Source organism: Thunnus maccoyii, chromosome 22 (assembly GCF_910596095.1).
Source record: "Thunnus maccoyii chromosome 22, fThuMac1.1, whole genome shotgun sequence".
In the NCBI taxonomy this organism is placed as follows: domain Eukaryota; kingdom Metazoa; phylum Chordata; class Actinopteri; order Scombriformes; family Scombridae; genus Thunnus; species Thunnus maccoyii.
The window spans coordinates 12148845-12167244 of record NC_056554.1 but is presented as its reverse complement, the minus strand read 5'-3'; the positions used below and the strand labels follow the sequence as shown (position 1 = coordinate 12167244).

Here is an 18400-nt window from a genome sequence, read left to right as displayed (position 1 = left end):
TTTACCATTAGAGCCCCAAAGGATGTTGTGCACATGCGCGTTGTGCAATCTACCGGAGCGCAAGAGGTAGGGAAGGGAGTCCTAATGGCGGAGAATGTACGGTCGCCTTTTGACTACCGGGAGCCACCGACCCTCGACAGCGACGGGGATGGGAGCAAACCGCCGCCGCCGCGGGGGTGAGTGAGCGCAGCGCGAGGGTGTTTTTTTTCACCGGGGGTTTGTGAGCTAAATGCAAGACGCGCTGTTAGCGTGCACGTTTGTTTGGTTAGCCTTTATTCGCGTGCATGATTTCAGCGTTATATTGCAGAAAAACGCAGTCCTGAAAGTGATTTTTTTTTGTTTGGTTTTGTTTGGTTTTGGGGTTGCAGCAGTGGTGGCATGTGAGCCTGCGTCTTCCTCGGGTCGCGTTTAATCCCCAGTCCTGTTTTTAATTTTTGATGTTTTGACGCGACCGAAGTGTAGCGTTAGCTGCTGGGAGCTAACTGGCTAGCAGTGGTTTAGCATTAATGTTAGCATGCACCCAGCAGCAATCATATCATGAGCTCTGCAACAAGCTGCTCGGTGATCTGTTGTCTTGTAGATGACCCCTGTCATGTGTGTGATTGATCACATTGCAGATCCCTTGTACATATTGTTCATAACAGTATGTCAGTATTACTAACGTGATGCTCTCAGCTGCTGCAGGTCAGGACTCGTGGCTGCTGGGCTTTGAGTAAACAAAGTTGCTGACCACGAGCTAAAATCATCCGAAAACAGTTGACTTGTCACCAGGGTGAATGAATTAACGATGCTTTGTTGTGCTGATTAGATTTCAGTAAATGCATTTATGCAGTCTGACGTGATTGGATAAAGGGGTGGGGCTGTTTTCAATATTTTGATTGAAAAATTCCAACGATTACCAAGAAAGTTGAAATCACCTTTCTCACTAGCTCCCTGTTTCTAGTACATCAGTGTTTATTAGTCAACGATAACTAAGTGTCTTCTGTTTTCTTTCCTGCTGTCTAAAAATTAGACACCTGGATTGCCAGGTAAACTTGAAAGGAGCAGTGATGAAGTACTGAAATAAATTAATTGTAAATCCAAGGATGATTCTTTGGCTATAATCACTGTAGAGCTAGTTAAATGTATTTTAAGTGGGCTACAGCTGAAACAGTTAATTGTTTAATAGATTAGTAGATTGTCAGAAAATTATTTGGGGGATATTTGGATAATTGATTGTCACAGTCATTCGTTTTATGTGGTAGTAAACTGAATTTTTTATCTGTAGACTGTTGGTTGAACAATTTTTGGTCTTTAGAAAAATGTGTTGGACATTATTTTCTGACATTATATCAGCATTATATACTCCGGCGGGCAGCCGATTAAGCTAGAATATAATTTGCGAATGAATTAATACTGAAAATAATAATTTGCAGCCCTAAAGTGAGCCACGGTGAACTTACAGATGTGCTGTCTTCAGTGAAATAATAAACATCTATCTGACTGTACACTATAACACTTGTAGCTGAAATGAAGTCCCTCTTGATCTTATATATATTTTTGATGTCTGTTTTTCCTCTGCTAAACACCATATACCAAAACCAACAATATAGGTTTTGCAAAATTTCCAAATGTCTTGGTTTTGATCGCTTGTTTAATCAAAGACGCTCCAATTTTTCTTAAGTGGGAACATAACAAATACATTGTCGTCACTACTGCTACCATCATCCCTAGTAAAGTGGTTCATAGCCTTATTGTTGTGGATGAGTCACCTACCTGGAAGAAATGTTTTGTGTACAGATTAAAGTGTTGCTTTGCCACAGGTCTGGCATGCTCAGCTCATTTTGGTTGCCCCCCCCATCTGAATCTTTACAGGAGGAAAGTCTTCTCTGTCTGAGTGTATCATTACGCTAAATGAAACCTTGGTTTTGTTTTTACAGCCGCGTGTGTGGGAGAAAAAGGAAGGGGACACCTGTGAAGGTGTGTGACCGAGCGTATGTAACAGAAGATGAGGAGGAGGAAAGCATGTCAGAACACAGCTACAGCCCTGGTATATATAGAAACACACACACACACACTGAGATACACACATTTTACCACCTGCTGTTGGTGTTTTTATCTACTCTTGTGGAAAACAGGTGTACCATGTTGTACTTAGCAGGGTATTGTAGTGAGGAGAGCCACCTTCCAGCTCTCAAACATAAGGCCTGTGTGATTCTAACTGTCCACTTTGTCCCAGGTGATGGACAGTACCCAGAGGGCGCAGAAGATCGTCTTCCTCCACCTGGCAGCCCCTACTACCTGCCGGATCCCGCTCAGCTCTGGTAAGGAGGACTCATTACTATGGTAACAGTTCAGACTCTTTTTTTTTTTTTTTTCTTTTTTTTTTTAGGTAAGGGATCCACATTCCTAATGTCTGTTTATGTTTCCCAGTGTGCCAGAGCTGGGGGAGGAGGGGGCGAGTGGTGTTCGCGGCCCAGTGCTTTTCCATCCGCCACCCAACTGCCGGATTCGAGAAGTCCACTGTGGGACCCAGGTGCGGTTAGTTGTCATAGCAATCCGAGACATCGCTAAAGGGGAGGAAATCACAGTGGACTACAGCCTGACAGACTGGGGCGAGAATGCCATGGTGAGAAGCTACGTGACTTGAATAATGATGCGTTTGCTGACATGTGTGAAGTTAGTTAACGAGATTCTTTTAATGTTTGTCTCACCAGGAGGAAGAGGCCGGCCCCCACCCGCTGTCCCTCTCTGTTTCTGATTACCTTACCCCCTCCTGGTCATTATCACCCTCATCCTCCCCTCTCACCCACTCTGAACCCAGTGACTCAGACCGCGAGGAGGACGAAGAGGAGGAAGATGACGATGATGACGACGACGATGAAGAGGAAGAAATGGAGGAGATCAGAGGCAGGATGCTTCGCCGCCGGAAGAAGCGCAAGATGCCTGCAGTAGTCAATTCAAAGAAAAAGAACGTGCCCCCCTCCTCTAGGGGACCCGGGCGTCCCTGCTCATCCTTTTCCCGCCCGGGACCTGTTGCATCCCCAGTCAGATCCCAGTCCCAGGCCCCAGTCGGTGCCCTGGCACCCCCAACCACAAACATTAACAACAATATTAACATAAACATTGGCAGCTCTAGCGGTGCCACAGTGAGCCGGCGGCAGCACTGCCCGTACTGCGGCCGCCACTATCGCTCTCTGGCACGCCATCTGGAGAAGCACCACGCCAACCAGCCAGAGGTCAGAACAGCCATGGAGCTGGCGCACCTCCACACGCACAACTCCTCTAATGGCAACGCTTCACACCCCCCTCACCCCTCGTCGTCCTCCACCGCCGCTACTCACAGTCATTCCTTCGCTGTCCCTCAGCCATCTGCCTCCAACCCCGCACCACCCTCTCTCTTCTCCAGGGAGAGGGAATCACCAGCTACCCGCTCGAGCACCGGCAGCGTTTCATTCTCGCTCTCGCTTTCCCCGCCGCCTTCAGCTCAGCCTGCAGCCGCCAAGAAGGCGCCTAGCTTACCACTGCCCAACACGAAACGCTCAGCATCCCCGATGGTGTCCCGGGTTAAGAGTCCGTCACCACCTCCCCCGTCTACTCCCAGAAGAGGTCGGAGGATGAAGAGAGAAAAGCATGAAGAACAGCAAAAAGTGGAGGTGGAGAGCTTGAGGAGTCAAGAGGAGCTGGTTCCACCTCCTACTCCAGAGCCAGACATAGATCCAGATGAAGATCTAGAGCTGAGTGGAGAAGGAGAAGATGAAGCAGTAGAGGAGAAGAATGGAGAGATTGTAAGGTGTGCTTGGATAATTATTAAACACTTATACCTCTGACACACTTTTCTGGCTTTTGGTCAGTTAGATATTTATTGATTATGTTTTGGGTTGTTGGGTGACGCGTTATGATCTGCTGCGATCTGCTAAAATTATTTTTTTTCTCTTTCTCTTCCTTTTCCAGCTCACAAAGGCATCAGATGTCTCCACTGCTCTCGTCCCTCTCCTGTTTGGTCCTCTACCTCCGCCAGCAGCAGCACTCCTCTTTCCTTTCTTTAACCCGCTCTCCCCACTCTGCTGAGTCCTGGCGCCAGCTCTGCCATTCCAGCCTCTCCCTGCTCATCCTCTACAACCGCCACCGTGAATGTGAGGTAGCCAAGCTCACTGTCGAGGACTACCGCAAGCGGATCACCCCCCAGGCCAACAGCAACAGCCTCCCCTCTGGCATGGAAGCCCTCCTGTCCCCATTTGAGCGCCAGGTCCTCTGTCAGCTTCCGCGGGCTGGTGTTTTGGGGAAACGTGGTCGCATCCAGCCGCTTATTCTTCCACCACACTGTGAGTCCTGCTTGGACCTACTTCTTCAAACCAGCCCTAATGTGGGTGTGGACCCGGAGAGCCCCTACGTCTTCTCCCGACCCTACCATTCTCCTGCCACCCCGCTCCGGGGCACAGACCTGCTGAGAAACCTGGCACGAGCCAGCGGGGCCAAGAACCCTGGAACAATGACTGCGACGCGTGTGCGTCGGCAGGTAGCCATCCTTACCCAACTGCTACTGTTAGAGGAGGGTGAGGGTCAAGGTGCTGCAACCAAACGCTTGGAGGACTTCTTGGAGCGGGAGTACCATGTGACCCAGAACTGCTCTACTATCATTCGGGATCCAGCACTGATGGGTCGTGTGGGTCGTGTTGTTCTTTATGGAGAGAAGGAGGGCGTGCTTTTCCGTGGGATGAGCCTGAAGCACATCTGCCTTGAGCTGGATGGTAAGGAGTTACATCTTGTTTTGACACAAGTGTTTATTAGCTGATATATTTAATGTGCATTAGAATATGTGTAGAATTTTAGCGGCCACACATTTCTTTGTTTTCTATTTCTTTGTTTAGCGTCATCAGGTTAGGCCAACCCATTGTTGCTAACCATGTTCACTTTTCCAGCAGTTGGGAATACAACAGACGGGACTTTTCTTGGTCTTTAGAAGCTGCAGCATTTATTAACTGGCACACTGTGGTCTGTACTGTACATTTACTGCCAGATTGACAACTTACTGCTAACCTTTTCCTCTGCTCTGCTCACATAGCTAGCTATGCATAGCTATGCTACCAAGAATTTCCCAAGCAACATCACAGATGTTGACTCGTGTTTCGGAACAGCGCTGAACAGAGGCTCCCAAATGCTATTGATTTTGGGCGTTATTTTTGGCATTAAAAAAATACTTTTTGGCCTGGCAGGGGTTCTTGTTGGCCTGGCAGCCCACCCGGCCTGTGCAATTATTGGGGAAACACTGCTACACTGCTACACATAAATCCTGTCTGTCTAATAAACCCAGTGAATAGTAGTAATAGTCTCCTCAGCCAGGTGCATACATCAGCATTGGCACTCAGCCAAAATGAGATGAAAAATATCGGCAAAAAATCCACCATTGTGCATCCTTGGAATTTTAGTTACTTGAATGACATTCAAAGTTTAAGAAATACACAAAAATGGCAAATGAAGTCATCAGCACTTTCAAATAAGTATGTAACACTTTTATTAATGCACAGCAGCAGAAGGAAACTGACAAATTTCAGCCCTCAGAAACACATCCATTTCCTTCTGCTGCTGTGCATTATTGAAAGTGTTACATACTTATTTGATAGTGCTGACATCTTCGTTTGCTATTATAAAATGGGTACTTGATTGGTCCTGGGTAAAGGCAGATACCCTGAGTTTAGCTATTGGAATCGGTATCAGGAGACATTTGGACCAGAACAGAAGTCTCAGTAGCAGATATCTCAACATGTGCATATAAAACCCAAACTGTCTGCATTTCCAGATTCCACCTGGAGTAAATGGTGAATGGATTTGTGTGTGATGTATTTATTTATTTGATTTGATTTTCAACTGACTGTTTAGTACTTGAATCCCAATGTTCTAATCTCTGTTGTTTTTCTGTGATTTTATACTGCTGACACTGTGATGTCTAGGGGTGGGAATCTTTGGGAATCTCACGATTTGATTCAATTCCAATTCTTTGGTGTCTGATTTGATTCATAATTGATTCTCGATTGAATGAATAGAAAAGGGGGCACAATAATGCTCCAGGATACTGTGTGCCGAACCGTTCGTTGGTGTCCTTAGTCCGCTGAAATACAATATGAAACATAACTGTAAGATAAGATAAATGGTTAACTGCATTAATTGATGAATTAATGGATTTGAAAGCATCTCACAGTCTCCTTCCTGTATGAGAATAACAAAGTGGTGGGGGGGGGATGCTCTGGTGCTCTGCTGCTCTGCTGTGTTGTTATTAACGTCATATCTCTAGCAGTGGAGAGCAGCCTCTCTGCTGCACCGTTAACTCCACAGAAAGACATTGTTGTCCAAGACGCTGAGCGGGTGCAGGGTTGTTGAGGTGAAACAGACCAAGCACAGAGTTATTTTCTTTGTTGGTTTAAGTTGTTCAATGCTGCAGTGTGTGTTGGTCAGCCGGTCTCATTTGTAACTGCTGGAGATTGCTGCTCCGCTCTGTTAACGTCAGTTTTTGAGTGACGGTGTAGAAAGTATTCACAATATACTTCACGTTTGTCTCGCAGGAAGGTGATTATTGTGATCATTATTATTGTCCGCATTGCAATGGATCTAAGAATCGATCTCCCCAACCCCCCACCCCACCCCCCACCCCCCAGTGATGTACAAGGCAAAATTCCCACTGGGACAATAAAGTCTATCTTATCTTATATATTCTGTATCTTCTAGTGCCTACACTATTACAGTCTTAACTTGATGGAATATTTCTAGGTTCTTCACAGTTGAGCAAATCTTGTTCATTACTTTGTAATGATTAACAGTTTTACTAGTGTATAATTAACAGCACAGCAGTTCTCTGTAACTCTTCCCTGAAAATGTTGTACCTCTGTCCTACAGTGATGTCTGGCAACTCAGCAGACTCCTTTTCAGAAGAATCGGGGGCAGAAGAAGAGAAAGAGGAAGTGAAGGAGAAGGCTGAGGTGATGGTGAAGAAGAAAGGACCAGGGCGACCCCCACGGAAGAAGAGAGCACCTATTCCTTCACCAGTAGGCCCATCACTAGCCAATGTTCATAAGAGGAGATGCATTCCACCCAAATCAGGTAAACATCTGTCAATAAGGGTCTGTAATTAATTTAATCCCATGCATGCAAATATATTTCCATACAGATACTTTGAAACACCTCCCTGTCCATCTCACAGGGAAGCGTGGTGTGCTGAAGCGTCCCTGGTCAGAGGCGGAGCGTGTAGCAGTGGAGACTCACCTAAAGAGAAACCTCATGGAACTGCGCGTCCCTGCGAAGGCGGACTGCGAGCGCTGCCTGGAACTCTGCCCTCTGCTGGTGAGCAACCAGCGAGACTGGAGGGCTATCAAGTTTTACGTGCACAACCGCATCCAGCTGCTGAAGAAGCAGGGAAGGAGGGAAAGCGCCGCCTCAGTCTGCTAGGCCAGAGACTGAGGGCCCAAAAGAGGACACATACCATAATGTATAAACCACCAGCAATCACAAAGAAGAGACAAAACTCTCGGTCATGGTGGAGTGCAGCTTCTCCTTTTCCTTTTTTTCAAGGGTGCAGTTAGGTGCATTCCCAGTCTCATCACCCTGGTTGTAAGGGATTAGTGTAATAAAACTGACTAAGCTAAGAAAACAAACAGCTTTCTCCAATTGAGGAACATTTGTATTCAATGTTGGGGATGCCCTTTGTTTGTTTTTAAGATCTATTGTTAAGCATTTGGACAAGATGTACGTAAAAGTGTGAATATGAGTTCAGACAGTGAATCCTTTTTTTTAAAGATTATTTTTATGTCTTTTTTAACTTTATTAAATAGCTGACAGTGGAGAGTGGTAGGAAATATGGGAGAATGTGACGTGCAACGAAGGTCTCCAGAGTGATGCGGTATGCGCTTTAGACCATTAGACCACCAGGATATGCTATGACAAACAGTCCTGAGTCTAGTGTTTGCTTCCACTGAAGGCTGATGACCAAACATGAATGTGTAAAGCTTTTGGAAGAAGAAACCAATGGTTCCAATCTTTAAAAATCCCCACAGATAAACTACATGTCGTCTGAACTCAGACATGTATGAACCTGTATAGTTTGTGTTGATACTGACTGACATTGTGCCCCCAGCCCATGGCTCCCAACTGACAAGTGTATTATTAAAAAGTATTCTTCAAAGTCCTGGACCATAATGCACCTGTGAAGGGGTTCTTGCATACCTCTATACCATGATCATAGTCTAGTATGTATCAAGGCACGCTTACTTGAATTTATTGCGTATCAGAATGGAAAAAAAAGACATTATTTCAGAGTCAACAATATGGTCTTATTCACAGTGTAAATACTTAATAATCTATGAAAAGTATACAGTAGTGATTAGAAATTAGTATTGTGTTATTGTGTACATACTGTAAATACTACCTGTACTTATTAAAGTGAATGACATTTTGCTGTGTTTTCTTAAACTGGATTGTAAAGTGAATTTTACATTGTGGACACAGAGTGATGCAAAGAAAATACAAAAAACAAATAAATACAGGATCCCATATTGATTGCTTTTATTCAAAAAGCTGCCAGTCACAGAAATTACACACAGTCATTGTGAAACCATTTTACATTATAACATAAATAATCATTGGAAAGATGTTTAAAAATACTATGAAAAGTATGAATGACAATCATATCAAAGGTGATCACAACAAAAAACTCAAAAACAACACAACTCTTCAAGGTACAGCTGCCTTGGGACAACTGTGGCTCAGGAGGTAGAGTGGGTCGTCCACTAATCGGAAGATTGTCAGTTTGATTCCTGGCTCCTCCATGTCTAAGTGTTGGGCAAGATACTGTACCCAAATAGCTAGAGTTTGCTAGTTCAAAGACAAAACAGCCCAAGCAATGATAACTTCATAAGATCTACACATTATAATAAGTGTGTAAATTTGTATAAATGTCAGTGCATATTTACTTATCGTAGCATAAAAATGAAAAACACCTTGAGATACAAAACTCAACTAAAAACATTACAAACAGCAAAACTATATGTTAATGTTAAGGTTATGTACATCATATATGTTAAGGCAATTAGCATTTAGGACCAGTAGTCGTGGACTCTCGTCAAAACTGATTAAAATACACTTAATGATATATTTACAACAATTAAGCTGAATTATCACATCATACAACCTTGACAAAAAAAACATTATGGCCATCACAAATTGACTTAGTACTGCAGATTTATTATAAAATCCATGTAGAATTGGAATGGTATTTGAGATAGTTTCACGTTTAACATGAACTACTGGTATTTTACAAATGTTGGGTGGACAACATCCATTTCAGTCACTCATCAAATCTTGTGAACTGAATAAAACCATAAAGTAAAAGCAAAACTGCAAATTTTTGATAATTTTAAAAACCTGAAACAATCAAATATTTGGCATTTTTGCTGACAAATGACTTTATTCGATTATCAAAAGTTGTCAATTTTCTGTCAACTAGTGATTAAACACCTAATCGTTGCAGCTATAGATCAAACCCAGGATGCTGCAGTAGTTTGGTATAAACTGAAGATGCATTATTCCCCTCTAGTGCCCCCATCTGTTGAATACTTTAATTGTTTTGATGATCCCTCACAAAAAATCATATTTTGCTCAGTTATAACACAAAGCTGCTCTTAAGCGGAAAAAAAATAGTATATTGATAAAAAAGGTGAGAATGGAGAGTAAATTGAAATCTCGGCTTATCCAGGGTGAAATATCCTTCATGCAAACTCAAGATCAAATCCTGAATATAGAAATGAAATGTACTTCAGATATCGTATATTGTTGGATTCGGCTGTTTTAGTGTAATTTCTTCATAAACCTGGAGAAAATAAATTAATCCTTGCAGACTTTCTTTGAGTCGACAGATTTATTCTCACTTTCAGTTTTTCAAGTGCGCATGTATCAAACACACCACCAGATAAGGGGTTGTAGTGTGAGAGAGAGGGGACACAAACCCGCCATGATTTCTTTTATTTAATCTAGTGCAGTGCCCGTTTAAAATGTGCCGATTCCTCCAGCCGCTACTTCAATGCACAGAAAAATTAATACAGCTGACGTGAGGTGTGAATGAGCACCAACAACATGAAAAACAATAACATTCTATTGTACACAGCTGATATAAATAACAGGCCAGTACTCTAATAGTAAATACAAGTTCTTATTTCAAGTAAAAATAAGGGGTGCATTTAAAAATAAAATAATGTGCATCCTAAAATAAAGTAGATCGATAATATTGGGCTCTCAGATCAATCTTATTTTCTGTGCCTTCAGTTCGGATTTGAGTGGGTATGTTTGCTCATAAGATTTGTGATTTGTCTGTTGTAGCACTTCAAAATCGCCAAGGTCTCGGAGCATATGAGACAAACTGATTTTGAACTGATGTTCAGCAGGATTCAGATCAGGACTCATAGCAGGCCCCTTCAGAATGGTCAGGACGTTTTCTTCTCATGCACTCTTGGGTGATTTTTGATGTATGTTTGGAACATCCATGGTGGAACCATGTATACTGGAAGACCCATGACCTGCGACTAAGACACAGCTTTCTGACACTGGGCTGTATGTTTCGCTCCAAAATGCAAGGATGGTTTTCTGATTTTATTGCACCCTGCACAGATTCAAGGCACCCAGTGCCTGAGGCAGCAAAGCAACCCCAAAACATCACTGAGCCTCCTCCATGTTTCACGGTAGGCATGGTGTTCTTTTCTTTGAAGGCTTCATTTTTTCTTCTGTAAACAGGGTTGGTGTGATTTACCAAAAAGCTCTAATTTTGTTTCATCTGTCCAAAGCACATTCTCCCAGAAGGACTGTGGCTTGTCAATATGCATTTTGGCAAAGTCCAGTTTGGCTTTTTTGTGTCTCCCTCTTAGAAGTGGGGTCTTCCTGGGTCTTCTACCATGGAGCCCATTTTCACTCAGACAGCAATGGATGATGTGACTTGACACTATTGTACCTTGAACTTGAAGATCTGCTTGTATTTTTATTGAAGTTTTTCTTTGTTATTTCTTGACCATTCGAGCAATCCTTCTGTTCAATCTCGGGCCAATTTTCCTCTTGCAACCACATCCAGAGATGTGGACGACAGCTCCATGGGCCTTAAACTTCTTAATAATATTGGCAATAGTGGTCACAGGAACATCAAGCTCTTTGGAGATGGTCTTGTAACCTTTACGTTGACCATACTTGGCTATTACCTTTTTTTCTAATGTCTTCAAACCACTCTCTAGTTTTCCTTCTGTTTTCCATGTTCAATGTGATGCACACAGTGGCACAAAACAGCAGAGTGAGTAATTTTCTCCTTTTAAACTGACTGTATGAGTGATTATAAGATTGAAAACACCTGTGATACTCATTAAAACACAATAGTCTGCTTGAAGTATCACTACAAATCAGTTATTTCTTACAAGTTCCAAAGGGTACCAATAATTTTGTCCGAGCTATTTTAGAATGTCTTTGTAGAATATGAATGAATTCAGTTATTTTCACAACTTTTTTGTTTTGTTCCACTGCAAACCAAACATAGACATGCATTGATATCTTCAAAATAAAATAAAATATATTTAAATTTCAACACTGTTCCGGGCGAATGGTGCATTATTTTAATAAAATGAAAGGGTACCAATAATTTCAGCCATGTCTGTATGTCATGGTGGAGAGCAGCTTCTCCTTTTCCTTTATTTCAAGGACAGTTAGGTGCATCACCCTGGTTGTAAGGGATTAGTGTAATAAAACTGACTAAGCTAAGAAAACAAACAGCTTTCTCCAATAGAGGAACATTTGCACTCAGTGTTGGGGATGCCCTTTGTTTGTTTTTAAGATCCATTGTTAGGTGTTTGGACAAGATGTACGTAAAAGTGTGATTATGAGTTCAGACGGTGAATCCTTTTTGTTAAAGATGATGTCTTTTTAAATTGTGTTTTCTTAAACTGGATTGTAAAGTGAATTTTACATTGCGGACACAGAGTGATACAAAGAAAATAGAAAAAACAAATAAATACAGGATACCATATTGATAGCTTTTATTAAAAAATGGTGACAGTCACAATAATTTCAAAGATTGTAAGACCATTTCACATTATAATATAAATGATCATTGGAGAGATCTTTAAAAATAGTATGTGAAATATGAATGGCAGTCTCTACAATCATATATCAAAGGTCATCACCAAAAAAAAACTCAAATACAACACATTAGCTCTTCAAGGTACAGCTGCCTCAAACCAGACATGCACAACAGTAATCAGTGGTACCATCAGAATTTAGCTTTTGTAATGAGTGTTATTAGACTCTCTTCCAAAACTGAATTCACATGTCTGCCAGAGACATGCCATAAAACTTTTCTTTTTCAAAAAAGACAACAGGCAAACTTACAATAGGTGGAAACATTTTTAAAAAGCTACTGCGGCACTTTCAAGGTTGGTATTATATACCTGACTATCTCAGCTCACCACTGTGTTTATGCCACCTTCACAGATCCTTAGTCCACCTCGCTTCTTACGCTTAATAAGTCAGAACATCAGTACTATGTAATATGTGCAGTATATTGATGTAACAGACCACTGAGAACCTCAAGAGAATCGAGAAAGTAAAGTCTAAATTTCACATGGTGGCAGCAAAGCTTTTTAAGAATGGAGTGTCTGTCTTCATGTAAGTGTTTTATGTTAAGTTGTGTGTTTACAGCCTGGTTACAGGGATAAAATAACACAAAGGCAAGAAAATAAATAACTAAAATGAGAACTTCCTGTCAGAACTGTCCAGGCTGTTAGAGTCTTTATCAGATCTACACATTATAATGAGTTTGTACATGAAATTCCTATGTCAGTGCATATTTACTTATAGTAGCATGGAAATGAAAAACACCTTGAGATACAAAACTCAAATAAAAAATACAAACACAGCAAAACTATATTTATGTTAATATGGAGGTTATGTATATCATCTATGTTAAAGCAATTAGCATTTAGGACCAGTGGCCATGTGGACTCTCGCTAAAACTGATTAAAATACACTTAATGGTATATTTACAACAATTAAGCTGAATTATCACATCATACAACCATGACCAAAAAAAAAAGCAAAACAAAAAAAAACCCATTATGAGTTTCACAAAATTACCTAGTACTGCAGATTTATTATAAAATCCATGTAGAATTGGAACTGATATTTTTGAGATAGTTTCACCATTAACCCTTTAGCTTTAACATGAACTAGGCTACTCGTATTTTACAAATGTTGGGTGGACAACACCCATTTTAGTAACTTATCAAATCTCCTTGAACTGAATAAAACCATAAAGTAAAAGCAAAACTGCAAATTTTGGATCGTTTTTTCCCTTCGGCACAAGATACAAGTACAGTGCTGAAATATAAAACAGATCTCAAGTGTTATCATCTTGCTATTTATTTTGTCTCTGGTTGTGTTGGATCTGCAGAGTTCCTCATGTCACTAAACTGATTCTCTACTGTTCTCTGCAATATCTCCATAGGTGCCAGATCACCTTTACCAGGATTGAAAAAGGGAAAGACTTCACCTGTGAACGAAGCTGTTAAACTGCCGATGAGACTCTTATCTTCCACATTATAAAAAGAAAGCTCTCCGCTGTCATAATTCAGAAACACACCAACCATCCGCGGCCTTGAAGTGAAAGGCAGCAATACATTTGGTTCTGTGCTAAACTGTAAGCTCTCTGCTCTATCAGGGGAAGAGGACAGGAACCAGAAACCATTAGATGCAGTTAGGGGAGTGTTACACTCGTGAAGGTTGACTTGATTTGTAACCCCGACCCACCAGGACTTTTTGAGGGCTACGTTTTCATTCCCTAAAGAAACCTCCCAGTAGTGCTGTCCAGAAGAGAAGCCAGGTGTTCCTTTAATAGCTGTGAGACCAGTAACCTCTGGTCCATCAGGAAACGGACCATTTCCATCTCTCAGTATACCATTCTTGATTTTAAGATATGGATTTCTTGTCTCCTCAAGTTTTACATTTACTGTTGAGAATTGAAAATGAGATGAGAATAACATTTTTAAAAAGTCAGGTTAGAGCAACATTAAAGTAAATAAGTGTGATTCTCAACAATATTAACAAGTTTTTACCATAATGCGTGATACATGTTGATAGATCTGTTGGCTGGACCACATCTATGACAAAGTAAACATAGACGCATCACACTCCAGCAACTATAAGAACATGTAACTATTCCTATTAAAACTCATAACAGCGAGTAGTTTTTGTGCTTCAATGCATAGATAGTGATGTGATTTGATTATATGAACAATGGCAGAGTGAGTTATTCCTTACCTTTTTGTAAGAGTTTCTCTGTGGGAACAAACAAAGTTAACCCATGAGTTCTGTTTTTATATTTTATTTTATTACACATATTAATCATGAAATACTGTGTTCCATGTGACCATGTGGTCTTTCTTACCTTCAGCTGGATCACTCCCGGACTTGTCACCCTTCCCCAAAAATAGAGCTGAAATGATAAGTTGATTAATCAACAGAAAATTAATTACAAAGTGTTTTTATAATCAATCAGTTCTTTCTTCAAGCAAAAATACCAAACATTCCTTAGTTCTAGCTTCTCAATTGTGAAGATTTGCTGCAATCTTTTCTCATATATGAGAGTGAATTTAATATATTAGGCATTAGGAAGTTGTGATTTTCACTATTTTCTGACATTTTATAGACCATTATTGATTAATTAAAAGAATAAAGTAGTTGCATGCCTGCCTAAAACACCAAAGAAACAATAAAGTATTTATTTTATTTAGTGTTCATATCTATGGATACATCAATTTTGATGTATGATGATGTATGTCATTTCCCCAGGTAGACTATGCCATCTGATGAAAACATTTACCTCTCTTTTTGAAGTACAGCACTCCAAGTAAAGCTAACACAGCAATCAGGAGCATAGTGAAGGCCACCCATCCAACTGCTGAGGATCCTGACTCTGAATAAAAAGAAAAAAATGTGTATTTTTGTAGGAAAAAAAAAAGAAAAAAGACAATGTGTTGCTCACATGCAAACAACTTTCTTTACCCTGTTTTGGAGGTTGAGGAGGGCTTTCCAGGCGCACTCTTGCCTCTTTCGCCCCTTGATCAGAGAGGCCTACTGAGCAGGAAACTTCGGAGGGGTCGGAGACAAGAATCCAGCTGTGGACTGACAGAAGACCTGAAGCATCTGTGCTGTACACCAGGCCTTTTGGGGTCAGATCCTGTTTCTGGTGCGACCAGTGCAGCTGAGGCTGTGGATGCCAGCCTTCAGACTCACAGCTCACATTCATCATGTTATCTTTCCACACGACTGAGAGGAGAGGGGTGGCTCCCGTTTCTGGGAGGAGGTAGAGGGACAGAGAAGGAAGACGAAGCTTATTTGATTTAATATTGGATAGATAATCTAGTTTTGTGTAGTTTTTTCCACTTTGATGATACTCACCAGACACAGTGAGTGTGACACTTGCTCTGTCATAATGCTGGTCACTGCTGACATAACAATTATAATCTCCTGCGTCCTTAACTGTGACATTTAACAGCTCCAGGCTCACATCACCTGTCTTCAGCCCCCCAGATGTGGCATCCTTTAAGCCAAACGCCACTCTGCCCACGTACGAAGGTTCTTTAGACGCCACTTCCAACGTTTTTGCCTTGTAAAGCACGATTGGGGCATCAAATTGATCACCAAGGTACCAGCGTACTTCCAGACCCTCTGCATTTTGTGATGGAATGAGCCAACATGGTAATGTCACCGTATGGCCGCCACTCACTGAGACAGGGGTCCTCACCGAAACCGCAAGGCTATCTGGAACTGTAAAACAAGCAACATTCATTTTATTAGTTAAAAGTTAATGTTTTTGTAATTTTCTGTTTTGTGACAATTAAGATCAAACCTAGGATGAAACTAATAATTATCTTCCAATTTGTTTTTGATTAATTGTTTTGGTTTATAAAACATCAACTGAGGAAAAATGCCTGTCACATTTTCGGAGTATCATTTCCATTATGACACATTCAATATGAAACATTTTTCCAATGTGAAGTCATCAAGTCTCATTTTGTCTGACTAACTGTCTGAAAGACAGATGAGGAAAGCAGAAAATTTTCAAAATTTAGAACCTGAAACCATCAAATATTTGGCGTTTTTGCTGAAAAATGACTTTATTATCAGAAGTTTCCAATCAATTTTCTGTTCAATTCCCCTCTAGTGCCCCCATCTGTTGAATACTTTAATTGTTTTGATGATCCCTCACAATAAATCATATTTTGCTCAGTTATAACATGAAGCTGCTCTTTAGTGGAAAAAAATAAGTCTGGAACAAAAAAGTAACAATAATCATATCGATGAAAAAGGTGAGAATGGAGAGTAAAACATATAAAAATAATAGATCAGGAAAGTGATACGTATAAAATAGATGTGAAGAATACTTACCAGGGACAGAACTAGACTGAAATGCACAAAGAGCCACCACAAGGCACATGTGTATCATCGGTACACCTTTAAGACAGGGGGGAATACAAATGGTGCGATTGGTTATTTGTGTTAAATGAACTGTAACAGGAAGTAGATAGTCTCCAAACCACACTACACCCTCCAATCGAGCTTAAAATAACACTATGCAACAACCATAATAGAAGCAGCCGAATAAAAGCTGATTTTATGACTGAAGAACCGCCCAAATTGAAATCTCGGCCTACCCATTATATCCTGCTGCAAATCCAGGGCGAACTAGAAATATCCTTCATGCGAACTAGAGATCAAGTCCTGAAGACAGAAATGAAATGTAATTCAGGCATCGTATGTCGTCGGATGTTGCTGTTTTTAGTGTAATTTCTTCATAGACCTGTAAAAAATAAACGAGTGCGTGTAAGGCTTTCTTCTGATCGACAGATTTATTTTCACTTTCCTTTTTCCAAGTGCGCATGTATCAAACGCACTATCAGACAAGAGGTTATGGACATGGTTGAGGAGTTGAGTCAAGCCCGCCATGATTTCTTTTAAAGTCAAGTAGTAGTATGGAAGATCATTTCCACCAGAAAAAAGGAGAAAAAGAAAAAAAAAAAACATTAAAAAAAACCCAAACATTTTTAGGAAGTACTTATTGGTACAGATTCCTCGGTGTCAATAGTGTGTTTCTTGTTGGTACGGAGTTATTAAGCAAGCGCATTGGTATCGATTGTGCACGATCAGTAATCAAATTCAAATTGTTTCAAAATGGAAATATTTTTGCTTACAGGTGATAGCCAATCCCTCCCATGGTCTGGGTTAAAATGGTTGGGTTTAGGCACAAAAACCACTTGGTTAGGGTTAGTGAACGATCATAGTCTGGGTTAAAACAGTACAATGTGGTAAAAATGTCCCGATTAACAGCGCTAAAATGCCTGATGTGGTGGTAAAAAATGTCCAGTTAGTGGTCTACGAGAGGTCAGCAAACTGGAAAACACATTCACGTGATCAAATTCAAATATTGGTCCAGACCAACAGCCTGTGGACTATAGGCACAGAATCCCGTTCTGTGTCAATAGTCAGTAAATAATTGCACTGGTTCTGTAGCCGTAGCCGTTTTTTAATGCTCCTATTATGTCAAATTTAGTTTAGTAGTAGTCTAGTAGGCCAAATCAAAATTGTGAGCTACAAAAGTCAAATTAGAAAAAGTCACATTTTTGACTCCCTATCCTGTGAGTTGGACTTACTAGCCTATATCTCAAAATTTAGACTTTTTATCTAAAACGTTGACCCATAAATCCTTCTCATCACACGCTTACAAAAGAAAGTTTATGTTTATTCCTTTTATTGTAAAGTATATCTTGTCTCACTAAATTGGGATAATTCCGTTAATAAACATTTCCAGTAAATCTATTCTTAATCTAAAACAGAGTGTTTCTCAGCTAGGATTTTAATAAAGTATTCCTGATCCTGATTTTCTCACAAAGATAATAGGTGGATGATGTTAAACACAGATGCGCCAGATGTGCTAACAGACAGAGTGTTGTTATGAAGTTTGTGAATCTCACGTGAGTGCGCTGCGTCAATGTGAATAGTAAACACCAGGATGCATCCGGATGTTAAACGATGGTAGCTACAAAATAAATGCGTAAAGTTCAGTGGTCTGGTTGACTTTAACATTGCACAAATAATATACAGAGTATAAAAAAACTTGCTTTCTGACTGTTAACAAAACATGTTTAAAATCAGAGAGAGTCAGTATGGACTTAGGGGAATATGTATGTTAAAAAAAAATTTATGTGCATTGTTTTGTAACACTGCTGAAATAAAGACCAAATAAATTAAAATATATTTTTTTCAAGGAGCAGATATTTCTCGGCCTGTTAAATGTTCATATAACCAAAATTACAAAAGGCATTTGGTTATATTGCGAACTGCTCACTGT

At 40.6% G+C, this 18400-nt stretch overlaps 2 protein-coding genes across 4 annotated transcripts; one reads left to right on the top strand and one right to left on the bottom strand.

Annotated features, from left to right (window-relative positions):
- Positions 1-8423, top strand: LOC121889518. 2 transcript variants are annotated; one of them, XM_042401526.1, is made up of 8 exons: positions 1-176; positions 1920-2029; positions 2219-2303; positions 2413-2608; positions 2697-3772; positions 3934-4730; positions 6871-7074; positions 7175-8423. In XM_042401526.1, exons 1-8 carry the CDS (start codon positions 34-36, stop codon positions 7417-7419), a joined length of 2856 nt encoding a protein of 951 aa, XP_042257460.1. In that variant the 5' UTR covers positions 1-33; the 3' UTR covers positions 7420-8423. The 2 variants fall into 2 exon arrangements, with proteins under 2 accessions (XP_042257460.1, XP_042257461.1); XM_042401527.1 differs by lacking the exon at positions 1-176 and adding an exon at positions 224-1028.
- Positions 8424-12017: 3594 nt separating this feature from the next.
- Positions 12018-17845, bottom strand: LOC121888917 (butyrophilin subfamily 2 member A2-like). 2 transcript variants are annotated; one of them, XM_042400510.1, is made up of 10 exons: positions 17244-17845; positions 16707-16773; positions 16441-16506; positions 15451-15819; positions 15055-15345; positions 14873-14965; positions 14438-14485; positions 14311-14328; positions 14106-14150; positions 12018-13999 (listed from the first exon to the last, which is right to left on the bottom strand). In XM_042400510.1, exons 2-10 carry the CDS (start codon positions 16708-16710, stop codon positions 13413-13415), a joined length of 1521 nt encoding a protein of 506 aa, XP_042256444.1. In that variant the 5' UTR covers positions 16711-16773; positions 17244-17845; the 3' UTR covers positions 12018-13412. The 2 variants fall into 2 exon arrangements, with proteins under 2 accessions (XP_042256444.1, XP_042256443.1); XM_042400509.1 differs by having other exon boundaries at positions 16707-17003; positions 17244-17844.
- Between the last annotated feature and the right edge of the window lie 555 nt (positions 17846-18400).

What these genes read in the sequence shown, in the direction of transcription:
- LOC121888917 (XM_042400510.1), bottom strand. An exon ending in TCAGTCTAGTTCTGTCCCTG is followed by an intron (nt 15,820 to 16,440) that starts GTAAGTATTCTT and finishes CTTGTTTTACAG; the next exon opens with TTCCAGATAGCCTTGCGGTT. An exon ending in AACATGTATCACGCATTATG is followed by an intron (nt 14,000 to 14,105) that starts GTAAAAACTTGT and finishes AATTCTCAACAG; the next exon opens with TAAATGTAAAACTTGAGGAG.
- LOC121889518 (XM_042401526.1), top strand. Translation starts at nt 34, where the DNA reads ATGCGCGTTGTGCAATCTACCGGAGCGCAAGAGGTAGGGAAGGGAGTC. An exon ending in AAACCGCCGCCGCCGCGGGG is followed by an intron (nt 177 to 1,919) that starts GTGAGTGAGCGC and finishes TTGTTTTTACAG; the next exon opens with CCGCGTGTGTGGGAGAAAAA. An exon ending in AGAACACAGCTACAGCCCTG is followed by an intron (nt 2,030 to 2,218) that starts GTATATATAGAA and finishes ACTTTGTCCCAG; the next exon opens with GTGATGGACAGTACCCAGAG.